The 12,102-nt window shown below is 38.4% G+C and overlaps 2 protein-coding genes across 2 annotated transcripts; one reads left to right on the top strand and one right to left on the bottom strand.

Annotated features, from left to right (window-relative positions):
* The first annotated feature begins 424 nt into the window (after positions 1-424).
* LOC104918656 (ADP-ribosylation factor-like protein 6) lies at positions 425-4,554 on the top strand. Its single transcript, XM_019277551.2, has 8 exons — positions 425-713; positions 1,168-1,229; positions 1,368-1,436; positions 1,519-1,613; positions 2,486-2,615; positions 3,219-3,274; positions 3,421-3,433; positions 4,189-4,554. The coding sequence occupies exons 1-8, from the start codon at positions 591-593 to the stop codon at positions 4,220-4,222; spliced, it is 582 nt and encodes a 193-aa protein (XP_019133096.1). The 5' UTR covers positions 425-590; the 3' UTR covers positions 4,223-4,554.
* A 152-nt stretch (positions 4,555-4,706) lies between these two features.
* LOC104918655 (F-box only protein 47) lies at positions 4,707-11,603 on the bottom strand. The gene is made up of 11 exons (XM_019277546.2): positions 11,504-11,603; positions 11,084-11,299; positions 9,583-9,744; positions 9,283-9,359; positions 8,625-8,699; positions 8,250-8,358; positions 7,766-7,939; positions 7,079-7,219; positions 6,824-6,966; positions 5,786-5,945; positions 4,707-4,988 (listed from the first exon to the last, which is right to left on the bottom strand). Exons 2-11 carry the CDS (start codon positions 11,286-11,288, stop codon positions 4,888-4,890), a joined length of 1,347 nt encoding a protein of 448 aa, XP_019133091.1. The 5' UTR covers positions 11,289-11,299; positions 11,504-11,603; the 3' UTR covers positions 4,707-4,887.
* Between the last annotated feature and the right edge of the window lie 499 nt (positions 11,604-12,102).

Genomic DNA, 12,102 nt, shown 5'->3' with positions numbered 1-12,102 from the left:
CATGACTAATTACCAAAAGGTGGAGCTGTTGGTCCACTGACCAGCTAAAGACCTGCCTTGTGAGAACTTTAAATTAAATTCCTGCAATCATTATGAATATGTAATCTTAGATAACTTAGATAACCTTTGGATTGGACACACTGAGTTTACCACATAAGCATAGTCACACTTTCAGGGCTTATAATAAGTTTATAGTGACCTCCTTGACATTTGTTTGTATGTGTCTGTTATTTCTGACTTATAGAGAACGCTGTCACAGATTGCTTGAATTACTGTAAAAGACACAGATTGATAGTGGCTCCAATCAAATTAGATGGTATGGTGGCTTTTGAAAAGCCCCATACTCCACGATCAGGTCACTGAGTGGTTCACAGAGCTTAATTCGCCCTAATAGGATTACCTGTCACAAGCTGGGATACCCAGACAGCATCTCTGCTTGTGACACCACTCACAGGGAGTACTGTGAACACTCGATTCATAGCTATGTTTATCAATATTTCCTGCTTCCATGAGAATTTGCTAATTTGGTATGTTTAATTTCCACGAGTCAGACTATCTATGGGGTGATGCATTAACTTTTTAATCGTGTAATGGGGTTGCTGGATAAACTGTCAGGCTGGCTCGGCCTGAGGAAGAAAGAGGTCAACATTTTGTGTTTGGGACTGGACAACAGCGGCAAAACTACCATCATCAACCAACTCAAGCCCTCTAATGTAAGTATAAGAAACTGGACATAACTGAGAGTGTTTCTTTAAAAGTTTGTCAAAGACTTTGTGTCATTTAGAGGTCTTTGTGTATTGTGTGTACTCCTGTAATGTTGGTACACAAATTATTACATACATACATGATAAATATTGCTAGAAAGGCCTTGTCAAAATCTCTTTATTTCACTGCAATCATTTACTGATTGCTTGTTTTCAGAATTCGAATCATTTAGGCCCATTGTCAGAAGAGTGGAAACATGTTAGTCAGGTAAAGCCCATATCATACTTTCCTTATACTATTTCCCTGTTGACATACTTTTGCCATTACTTGTCTGTTTTTGTGTGTTTGTGTTGCATGTGTATGCACGTTTCTCTGTGTGTGTGTGTGTGTGTGTGTGTGTGTGTGTGTGTGTGTGTGTGTGTGTGTGTGTGTGTGTGTGTGTGTGTGTGTGTGTGTGCGCAGACGCAGGGTCAGGAAATAGTTCCAACAATTGGCTTCAACATTGAAAAGTTCAAGAGTTCAAGGTAGAACATTATTAAGACATTTATAATGTGTATTTATTCGTTTTTGATGAGTTTACAGGCATGAAATTAAAAATGGCTAACACACTAATAAATCATCATTCTAAGCTGTTCTCCCTCGTTTCTTCTCTCTACATGCAGCCTGTCTTTTACAGTGTTTGATATGTCTGGGCAGACCAGATATAGAAACCTATGGGAGCATTACTACAAGTATGACACTCATCAAATATTAAAACACGTTACAGTAACATGACTCTGTGTCGATTATAAATTCTTCCCTTGTCCTCCTCAGAGAAAGCCATGCCATCATATTTGTCATTGACAGCAATGACAAACTGAGAATGGTTGTTGCCAAAGAGGAGCTCAATATTCTTCTCAACCATGAAGGTACACAACACCTACACTACTGCTCCTACTACTGCTGTCATGTGTGGTTGTTGATGTTCTTTTGATAGTTAATGCTCTTGTGCAAAGCAATTTCCCCTCAGGGCAGTAGAGGTTTCATCCATTCACATAAAAACACAGTATGGATACTGTGTTTAGTCTTTGCAGTAAAAAACATAATTGACATGTGGCTATTTATTAAAAGTATTAGCAGTAGCATGGTTCAGGGTTCGTATTGAGAAATCTGTGGAACAATGGAGATGATGCGGTTTTAATGGACATTTGCATTTTTATTGGCATTGAGGCATTAAAGACTGCGAGCATGCCTTCAATAAAAACAACAGACAACAGATGTCAACCAATACTTTATCATACTTAAATATTCTCCTATGTCTAGTTATACAAACTCTGAACTCTCTCTCTTCTCCTTAACTAGAGAAAAGATTTTTTAATCTAACACTTGGCCACTGACAGTATAAAGAATGGACACTGTATGCACAATGTCATCCACGTGTTTCTGAAGAGCCATTTTAAAGAACAAAATTTGTGGCTTTTCTCTGTTGGCAATCCTGCATCTTCCTTAAGTCTTAATATAATTTGAACAGGTGAGTTATATAAAAATTCAGACTCAGTACAGTTGTAATAAACATGGAAATTAACTATAGAGACTATATATTCTTGTACCAGGCTGTAAACATGTTTATTTCTGCTGTCAAGTTGGACGTTTTAACATGGGTGCACATGGAGATTGACTCGTTCTGTAGCCAGCCTCAAGTGGCCGTTGAAGGAACTGCCACTGGCTTCAATTTACAGCCGCTGAGGATGCCGCTTGCTCTTTGCTGATGATTCACTGGTTTTCATGTATTATTATCCAGATATCTGCTGCAAAAAGGTCCCAGTATTATTCTTCGCAAACAAGATGGATCTGCGGGACGCCATGTCTACTGTCAAAGTCTCACAGATGTTGTGTTTGGAGAACATCAAAGACAAGCCCTGGCACATCTGGTAAAAACGTCTGTTAAAACACGATGCACACTGTCAGTCAAAATTATTTACAGTAGTTGATTATTTTCTGCTTCTGTAATTCACACACCGCGATGACGGGAGGCAAAAAGTTCAACGCCTCCAAATTAGTTGAGTTTGCTGCAGGACTTGTGTTAGGTCTTCTTAGGTCTTGAAAGATGTTCACGTGGATTAAATTAGCTGAACTGAGCCAAACTCTGTCACTTCTCCATCTGTGTACCACATTCTGTGCTTCCAGAGTTACATCTTGAAGTCTTAAACAGAGACAATAAACAGACAAGCCAAGCTTGTTTACTCACCCGTTGCTTCCTGGGTGTATTTCCAGTGCCTGCTCGCTTCTTCTTTTCCATGGCTCAGGTTAAACATTATTAGGAGGCACAGCAACAAGCTGTTATTCAAAAGCCATGTTTTTTTTGTTTTTTTTTATTATTATATGTCTGTTTTCCAGCCTGTTTACTCATTAGACAGATGGAAGGTAGGTGGATTAAGAGCTAGACAGCTTTAAAAATCCAGGATCCAAGAAAAGTCATGAGAAAGTGAACGTGTGCCACAAGCAGATTAACTCCTCTGCATTTTGTTTTTTAGTGCCAGCAATGCCATCAAAGGAGAAGGCCTACAGGAAGGATTGGAGTGGCTACAAGGTAATGTGTCTGTTTGGTAATAAAACTGTCATTCTGGGCCCAAAAGAAACAAAAGGCCAACCATGTTAAACTGTGCTTAGAATTTCAATGCTGTCTACAACCTGTATTAAGACATGTCTGTTTCTTTTCTTTTTTTATACCCACAGAACAACTTGGACAGTAAGTATAAAAATATGTAAAATGATCCCAGTATCTCTCTGGATGACTACTCACAGAGTAAAGATAGATAGATACCCATAAAGGTAGAATAATTTTAAAAATAAGTTTTCAGACACATTCCTCTTTTTATTTCTATGTATACACATCAGATAGTTGTCATTGTGGTTAAATTTTTACTGTGGTACGTTTGGAAGAGATTTATCAATAAAGTTTTGAGAAGATACACTTTATCCATCAAGAATAAATCACATTGTCACAATTATTTCATGAGAAGAGGTAAAAATATTTTATTCCAACTTTATAGGCAACAATGTGGATGGATGGATGGATGGATGGATGGATGGATGGATGGATGGATGGATGGATGGATGGATGGATGGATAGTGCTTTAACTTTGAGCATGCTAAGCCTTTGCTGGCAGTTTTTGTGATTGTCAGCGGTGTAATGGTCACGTCAAGTTCAGTTTATGGTCTTGGGCAAGTCAGAGATATTTCATGTCCTCCAGCATTTCAGCGGTTTGGTTATTGATGTATGGCAAAGGCAAGTCTGTAAAAATGAGTTTCAAGAAGTTTAATTTAAAAGAATTCACTGAATCAGCAAGCCACGTTAATATTAAAAATCACTCAACCTCCCATAAAGGAAAAAAAAAAAATCAAATGAGGCTTCTGTGTGCTGCAGCTCTTTCAGTTATTAGTCATTTTGCACATTCCCGTTTCAGATTTCAATGTGTTTTGTATTTTTCTGTTTCCTGCCAGATCATATCAAAACAATGAGCAGATCAATGACTAAAAAGAAGAAGCCTGTGACCACGGGATGCCACGTGGTCGTGATAACTGGATCTCATTCACCACTTTGAGTATTCATCATACTTGATGTTGTAGGCCTTAAACTTCAATGTCAAATAGTCTAGTATTTCTCATGCTCATAATATAATTTGTATATGAATACCGTGAAGTGATATTTAAAGCAGAAACCACAAATAGTTGTACGTTATTACTGACACAAATGTGAATGCAGTCTGAATAAAATGCTGTTTTTTTTATTCCATAAGAAGCTTCAATTTATTAATCAACTGAACTGAACTTTTTTTTTAAACGCTGTTGCTGCTGAATATTGTGCTACCTGGAGGAGAATAAAAGCTTGTTATTTGCTGGGTGCACGCTGTGTTTTTGTTTTTGTGGGAGGTCAGACACATAATGCTGCTGAAACCTTAAAAAATGTCTATGAAGACATAAAAAATCCCAATTTAATCATTCATACAAAAGTCTTTTATTGTATCACAGCTATATTTGCACAGAGGTTCAATGAGAATAAATAATAGCGTCAATAAATATTGTTATTGTTAATGAATAAATATTAAATAGTTTACAAAAATTTTTAGAGGAACAAGATTTTAAACTGTAAAAGAAATCCTCCTATCCTCCACATCTTGTCACTTTCAATCTTCATCGTTACTATTTGAGGAGCATGTGGAGGAATGTAGTGTGGAAGCGAGCACTGGAGTTCAGGAGGATACACAGGGTCTGGAAAGTCTCCCCGTCTCCAAAATGGTTTCCTGAGAACAGATGATGGAGTTTGTGACTTTTTATGTCACTTTTAATTTGAGCGTGAAGCATTCGGTGAGCTGTGTAGGACCACTGCTTCCCCACTGGAGCCAGAACCCCCCTACTGCCTTTACAAGTTCATCTGAGGGTTATTAACAATGATTAATAAGATAAAGTAGCAAGATAAAAAAAAAGCGTTTCTACTCGTGTTTGTCTCACTTTAAACGCTAAAAAAAGGAACAAAAACAAGCTCAAATATTAAAGGAGGACTTAATCAGAGGCAAACAAATGGAGGTTTACTCTAGGTGAAGAAAACACATCCGCCTGAGCTGAAAATCTTTTCAATAAAATCAGGATTTCCCGGGAGATTTCATCTGTCTGAGCTGTCACACACACTCACAAACACACACATCCACCCATCAACACACACGCTGTCAAAACAAGCTGCTCTCTATATGCCGAATGTGTACTGTAGTCATGCTTAATAATAATTTAATTTCTGTTTTTTGAATCTACTATTTAAATCTGTCTGCCCTAAAACATGCTTTACACTGTCTACACATGTTTAATTGTTATTTTTCATTCAATAATTCAACTATTACTCTTTTCTCACCATCTCAATGCTGTAGTTATTGCTTCCTATTGCTTTATGATTATATTATTACCGTATTACAGTATTATATTACTTAATGCAAGATACAATTTTCCCCCTAGCTTCATGTTTTTGAAGATGAATTCTTGGTGTCAAGACGAGACCTGAGAACTTTTATGAAATGAAATTTACACCAGAAAGAGCGAGCTTCCCCACCTGCTACAGAAAACTCAAATACATCCCTGGTGACCTCTGAAAACATGTTCTCCAGCTCCTGGATGAAGAAGAACCTTTCAGGAGCTGTGTTGAAGATCTTGCAGATCTGCTGTACCAGCTTCACCGCCCAGGACATGTGATAGCCGTCCTTCTCGCACACCTAAGGATGAAGCCCCGCAAAGCAGAAACTTTAACAAACACACCTTTTGACAGCAGAGATGTTGTAGCTTTAATGTTGTAGTTCATAATAATTTCATTGAGGTGTGTCAGTTCCAAGGTCCTGTTATTCTGACTGCTTTTCTGTGACAACGCCAACAGGTCAGGACATTTTCAATAAATGAAACAAGGAAATCAGACATCATGTTTGGAGAAACACTTGCATACATCGTTATCAGAGAGAAATACCAACTTACTTTGCAGTTTTTGAAGACTGATATTGACATGTCTGAATAAGAGGACTCGAATCAGTACCATAAAATACAAATTTTAAGTTATTTTGACTGCACAGACATGTAATCAGGTGAAAAGTGTGTTTGTCATTCCCACTCTGTGCCCTCCATGTCTGCTTCTGCACTATGTAACTTTGTAACTATCTAACTACAACTATTTGTCTGATTTTGGTGAAACTGGATCATATTTGATGGAGATATTTTATATTTTAATGAGAAAATGCTTCCCCTCTGACGTCCTCTTGGCCGCTCCGCCTCAACTTTTACTGCTGTAACTGTTAGCTGCCCAAACTGTGAGCTCAGAGCGTGTCTACACTGGTGGAGGGTTTCAGATTCGGGGTGCAGGGGAATGCAGATGGGGAGTGACGCTGGAATATGACAGCAGGTAATGTAACCGGATTCAACAGAGGCCGAGTTGCAAAGAGGACGACGAGAGTAAATCTGGGACTGACTTTTACTTTACGCTGAGCTGGGCTTCTTACTGTTGGACTAGTAAGTAATATTAGCTGACTGCTATGTCTTGTGTTGTTGAACTTGCTTGATATTAAGGTGACGCATTTCACATCAACTGTGCAATAACTTTTCTCACCATTATGATGTACACGATGAGTCTGGAGATCTCACGAAGTCGTCCGTTGATGGCCTTGCTGGATAGAATGGCGTAGCAGAGACTGCTGCCACACAGCACCAAGAGGCGGGCCACATTCTCCACATGCCATGGCTGGGGAATGACTGGAGATGAGGATGAGGAGGAGGACAACCATCATTTCAGGGGTCTGTTACCCTGATATTTGTGTATGTGTGTGTGACATTAAAACTTTTGAGAAACACTGAAGTACGATACCAATGAGCTCCTCCAGGATTGCCTGAATCACATTGTCTTTGACTTCTACTTTGTCGAAAAGCAGGAGGATGGCCTTGGAAAGGTCCCACAGAGCGCTGTGAGGCAGCCCCCTCTCCACCAGATCCTGCCAACCGAGGCTGCCTGCGTGGAGGAGAGCATCTCACTTACTGACTGTGTCAAACTATACCACAATGAAACAAGTATCATACAGTAATACGACTCATTTCTGTGCTTCAGGGTGCAAAATTAACTTTTCAAACTGCTTTATTTTGAAAATTAACCTTCTTCTTCTTTATGCCTTTTCTTTTTTTTTTTTTAAGATTAATTTTTTGGCCTTCTATGATAGGAGACCTGAAGATAGACAGGAAGCAGAGAGAGGGGGATTGACACACAGTAAATGGCCGTTCGATGCAGGATTCGAACCGGGGCCAGCTGCAGCGAGGACTGTAGCCTCCACACACGGGGCGGCCGCTTAATCCAGTACGCTACCGACCGTCCCTTCTTTATGCTTTTTCTGTGTCTGACTTTGTGTTCTCGTGCTCTCGCTGGAATAGCTAGTGTTTTCCATTTACAGAGCCAGGGATGTGTGCAACCACCAGATTTCTTTTCACGCTCACACAGAGGTGGCAGACTAGAGTCATTTTCCTTTAACCCACCTTTACACTGTGAGTATCAAAGTTATCTCACCCTCAGGAAGCAGAGGTCCATAGAGGATGAACAGTAAGCGTGCTTGGCTGACCATGGGCCAAGGCTTCAGGAGTTGCATTAGCCAGAACTGGGAATCTGGTTGGTTCGGCCACGGGTCCAACAGAACCTGACGGCAGAATAGACGGAGCTGGAGCTCTTTGTACCACCTCACACCTGAGGACAGTAAAAAAAAACATCTTTATCCTTTGAAACAGTTTCACTGGGATCAACAGTAAGAAGCCAGTCCCTCATGCGTCACCTTTCTTTGTTTTATCTAAACCTGCACACCCAGTGACACTGATCTGACCCAAGAAAACTGAGATGAATAGCTTAAATACAATGTTTTCATTTGTCTGCATTCTACTAAAGCCATTAAATTAACGGTGTCATAATTACTTACAAATTTTCACACATGGTAACTTTAAAAGAAGGAACGACGTCCTCTCTGATGGACTGTTTTCCACATTACACCACCTTTACACACCTGGTTTTCCAGTAATGACTGCGTCAACTTTTTGCAGTAGATTTGTGAGGTCACACAGGAAGTTGAACACTCTTTGGCACTCCAGCTCATCCCAGCCTGCGATCAGTGTCTGTTAAAAGTATTCAACAGAACATACCAAAACACTTTCAACAACAGAAAAAGTTTCATCTGCTAAAATGTTTTCAGGTACTGGGAAGGAACACAAGAGTGCTACTAGGCTGTAAAAAAAAAGGATGTGAGCGTCTCTGACTAAAAAGTGTGTAGAGGAGGATCTCTTAAAACTGCAAGCAGTTATATTTAGTTCATCCTTTGCTGTACCTGGTCTGTGATTTTCTTTAATTACATCAAAAGTTTGCCTTTCGATGAGACCCTCACCTGGAGGAAGACTCCGTAGCTGCAGAAGCCAGTGCAGTCTAGTGATGAACACTGCTCCAACATGAAGCAGGGGATCTGAAACAGATCAGTTTATTTTCTCTCATCATTAGCAGAAGTTATGAACTGTAGACATTAGGGCTGAATAATGAAAAGAGAGTCCAAAGGATGTGAAGTGGCAAATTACAGTATAAACTATGTCTCATGACTAGTGACTTAGAGATAAATTAAAGAATTTAGCCCGGTGTAATTAGACTTTATTAATTTATGTGGCCTGACATGCTTTAACAAGCATCCCATGTGGATTTATGCAGCTTACAATTTAAAGGATTGCTGCTGTAAATAATACATTTGTTTGAAGCTAAATATGTTTTAATCTACTGACTGGTTACAAGGACAGAACTTAAAAGTCATAAATATGTGAAGAAAATAGGTTAAAAAAAACTTCATAGATGTTAAAATATTGCTATATGATCTAATCTGACTAAATATGAGTAATTCACTTGCAAAGTGCAGATCTGTATTTATTCCCATGCTCCTCTTTCTTTCCTTCTTTCCCAGATTTTCCATGTACCTCATTATAAACACTATTCTGACTTTAAAACATTTACAGTAATGCATCACAATAATCTGTTTGTCCTCTCGCCTCTGCTTTGCTTACCTGTGAAAACTTGCTAAAGATAAATTTTAACCTTTCCTTTGTCGGTAGCAACAGGGTGCACCTCTTGAACAACAAACCTGAGACATTAAACACAAAAACACATCATCAAATAAAAAAAAAAAACTCTTTCTGCTCCTGCTTGTCCCTTCACTTCACAGGGCAGCATTATCCTGAGTGTGTGGTGATTAAACAAACAGCTCTCGGTAATATGCCTGTCACAGATCAACACTGAGTTATAAATCTGCACCATGCAGTGTCTGGAGAAGAGCTATACAAAATGAAACAGCCAGCAAAATTCACCCAGATCTCTGTAGTGTCCGATAGTAGATCTCTGTTCAAGGCAGGTGGAGTGGTGAAAGCTCTGAACGATCGTTCTGTTCTTCCAGGCCACGGTAGAGATGTAGTCAACAACACATCCGGTGATTTCCTTGGACACCATGCTGAACACACTCATCTCCAGCACTGACAAACACACACACACATATTCATTCACTAAAAACCTTTATGGGTCCAAATAAACCGGTTAGAGCGGCAGTTCATATTTTGTCTGAGTTTAAGCACTAATTCAAAGAAGTTTTATCAACTATTAAAAAAAGCACGGCTGTCTTTATTAAACTGTCTAAAAGTATCAAAATAGTAGTGATTAAATTGAAGATATAATGTTTGGTATATGCTGTGTACACTGCATATACTAGACTACTAGTACTCTTACAGTTTATTCTATAAATTACTCTTACTGTTAATGAATTGTTAGTTTTTAATTGCTATTAATTAATTGTTTGTTTGTTTTTTTTACGATTCCAATTTTTTATTGAGTTTCACATTTTACAAGATTAAACTAAGAGAACATTGGAAGAACAACAACAAGAAAAATAAATCAAAATTAATAAATAATAAAAATAAAAGTAAGGCAAAGTCAAGATAAAAGATGCACCATCTTTTTTTTGACAATAAAATATAAAAATAACAGATAGAAAATGAAATAAAATAAATACATGACAACTCCCAGACAGATACATCAGTCCATGCTCAATATATTAAGCAGTCCATTTACCCGGAAACAAACACTATACTGTTTCTGTCCCATGTGAAATTCACTGACCACAAGTAGACCTCCGGAAAACAGATCCTGTATTGCATCCAGTCCCATTATGATCAATGTATGCAGAATTATTTTAGCTACCCTGTAAAGAATGCAGTCTTAAAAACATTCCCCATTTCTCATTATATTTATCATTTGTTATACTATAGGATATTCTTTCGAAAGCAGCTATTTAACCTAACTCTGTGAACCAGTCTTGAAATACGGGGCCCTCTGCATCTTTCCACTTTCTCATTATCATCTGCTTACCAATCATTATACTTGTCTGGATCCAGTTGGTAAAGGGTTTCACAATATGGGCCGAGGGTTTAGGGTCACCTAATATGTAAAGACTGGGGAAGAACTTAAAATCCACTCTTATGACCTCTGTGATAGTTTCATGAAAACTTTTCCAAAATGCCTGAATCTTTGACCATGACCATGGGGCATGCATTAGGGTACCCAACTCGCCTACACATCTCCAGCAGTCTGGTGTTCATCCTTCATCCCTAGCCTGAATAACCTATTTTGAGGATTTTGCTATTAATTAATTGTTAATTGGGCTGTGACATAACAATATGGCTGAAACTAATATAAAAAAACAGTCAAGCAAAATCCTAAATTAATATGAAATATACTAAAGTTTCTTTACAAAGATGTATATTTCTATCTTTTCACTGGGCAAGTTTGTGTTTTATTGACACATGCAGTTATTATTACCAGACAGCTTGTCCAGGATCATGTCAAACACCTCCGGGGGGAGCATGTGGAAGAAGCTGCCGCTGATGTGACTCTGTCGGCGGGTCACGATGGTTCTAGCCGGGTGGGGCCCATGATGGTGGTGGTGGTGCTGAGTCCTCTTGTGTTTGTGCTTGGACCTGCGTGTCAGTGTGTAGCCAGTATTTCTCGAGGTGTTCCTCACCATTATCGCCACCTCTGTATTAAAAAAAGATGAAGTAAGCTCAAAGCTCAAAGACGCAGCTATGCTGAATTATAAAACCGGCTAACCGAGTTAGTTTGGGTAGCTTAGCTGCCTAAAAACTGAATTAGGTTAGTAATTAACTTTTAGATAAAGCAGTCACACGCCGAGACGTGTAATTAACATGAATGCAAGCTGGCGTTAACACAGCAGCGTCTTACCAAGACTGTAAACTTGTAAAAGTGAAGTTAGCAGATGAGTTTAGCTGCCTTTGATGACGCCGGAGACAACGGCGCGAAATGAATGAAGAGTCACTTTAAATGTCTGCCTCACATATAACATACAACATATATATACAAATTCATTGACATCCATAACAAATGTAAAATCAGCATCATACAAATTCATTGACATCCATAACAAATGTAAAATCAGCATCGAGGGGAAAAAAACATTACTTATTTTGAATACAAAGAAATTAAACTATGTATTATTGTCAACCTCTATATTTTATTTTATACATTTCAAGATTCATCACCATCATTTAAGCCATTTTTGATTGAAGCTGATTATTATTTTACGTCTCTTAAGTTAATTACTAACAAGAAATGTCTATCTATAATGAATATTCATGCAGATATCTTCAACCAATGACCTGTCACAACTAGAACTTTATTTATATGTAAGATTACAAAGTCTGTCACATCTAAGTTTTATTTTTGCTTTTCTGTTTTGATCCTTATTATACTATCATGTACCTATGCCGATGTTATGTTACTATTGTACAATGTATTGTACAACTAGTATGACTGAATTCTTT

This window comes from Larimichthys crocea, chromosome XVIII (assembly GCF_000972845.2).
Source record: "Larimichthys crocea isolate SSNF chromosome XVIII, L_crocea_2.0, whole genome shotgun sequence".
Classification (NCBI taxonomy): Eukaryota; Metazoa; Chordata; class Actinopteri; family Sciaenidae; genus Larimichthys; species Larimichthys crocea.
The sequence above is the reverse complement of the archived record's forward strand: the minus strand, read 5'-3'. Positions and strand labels throughout refer to the sequence as shown.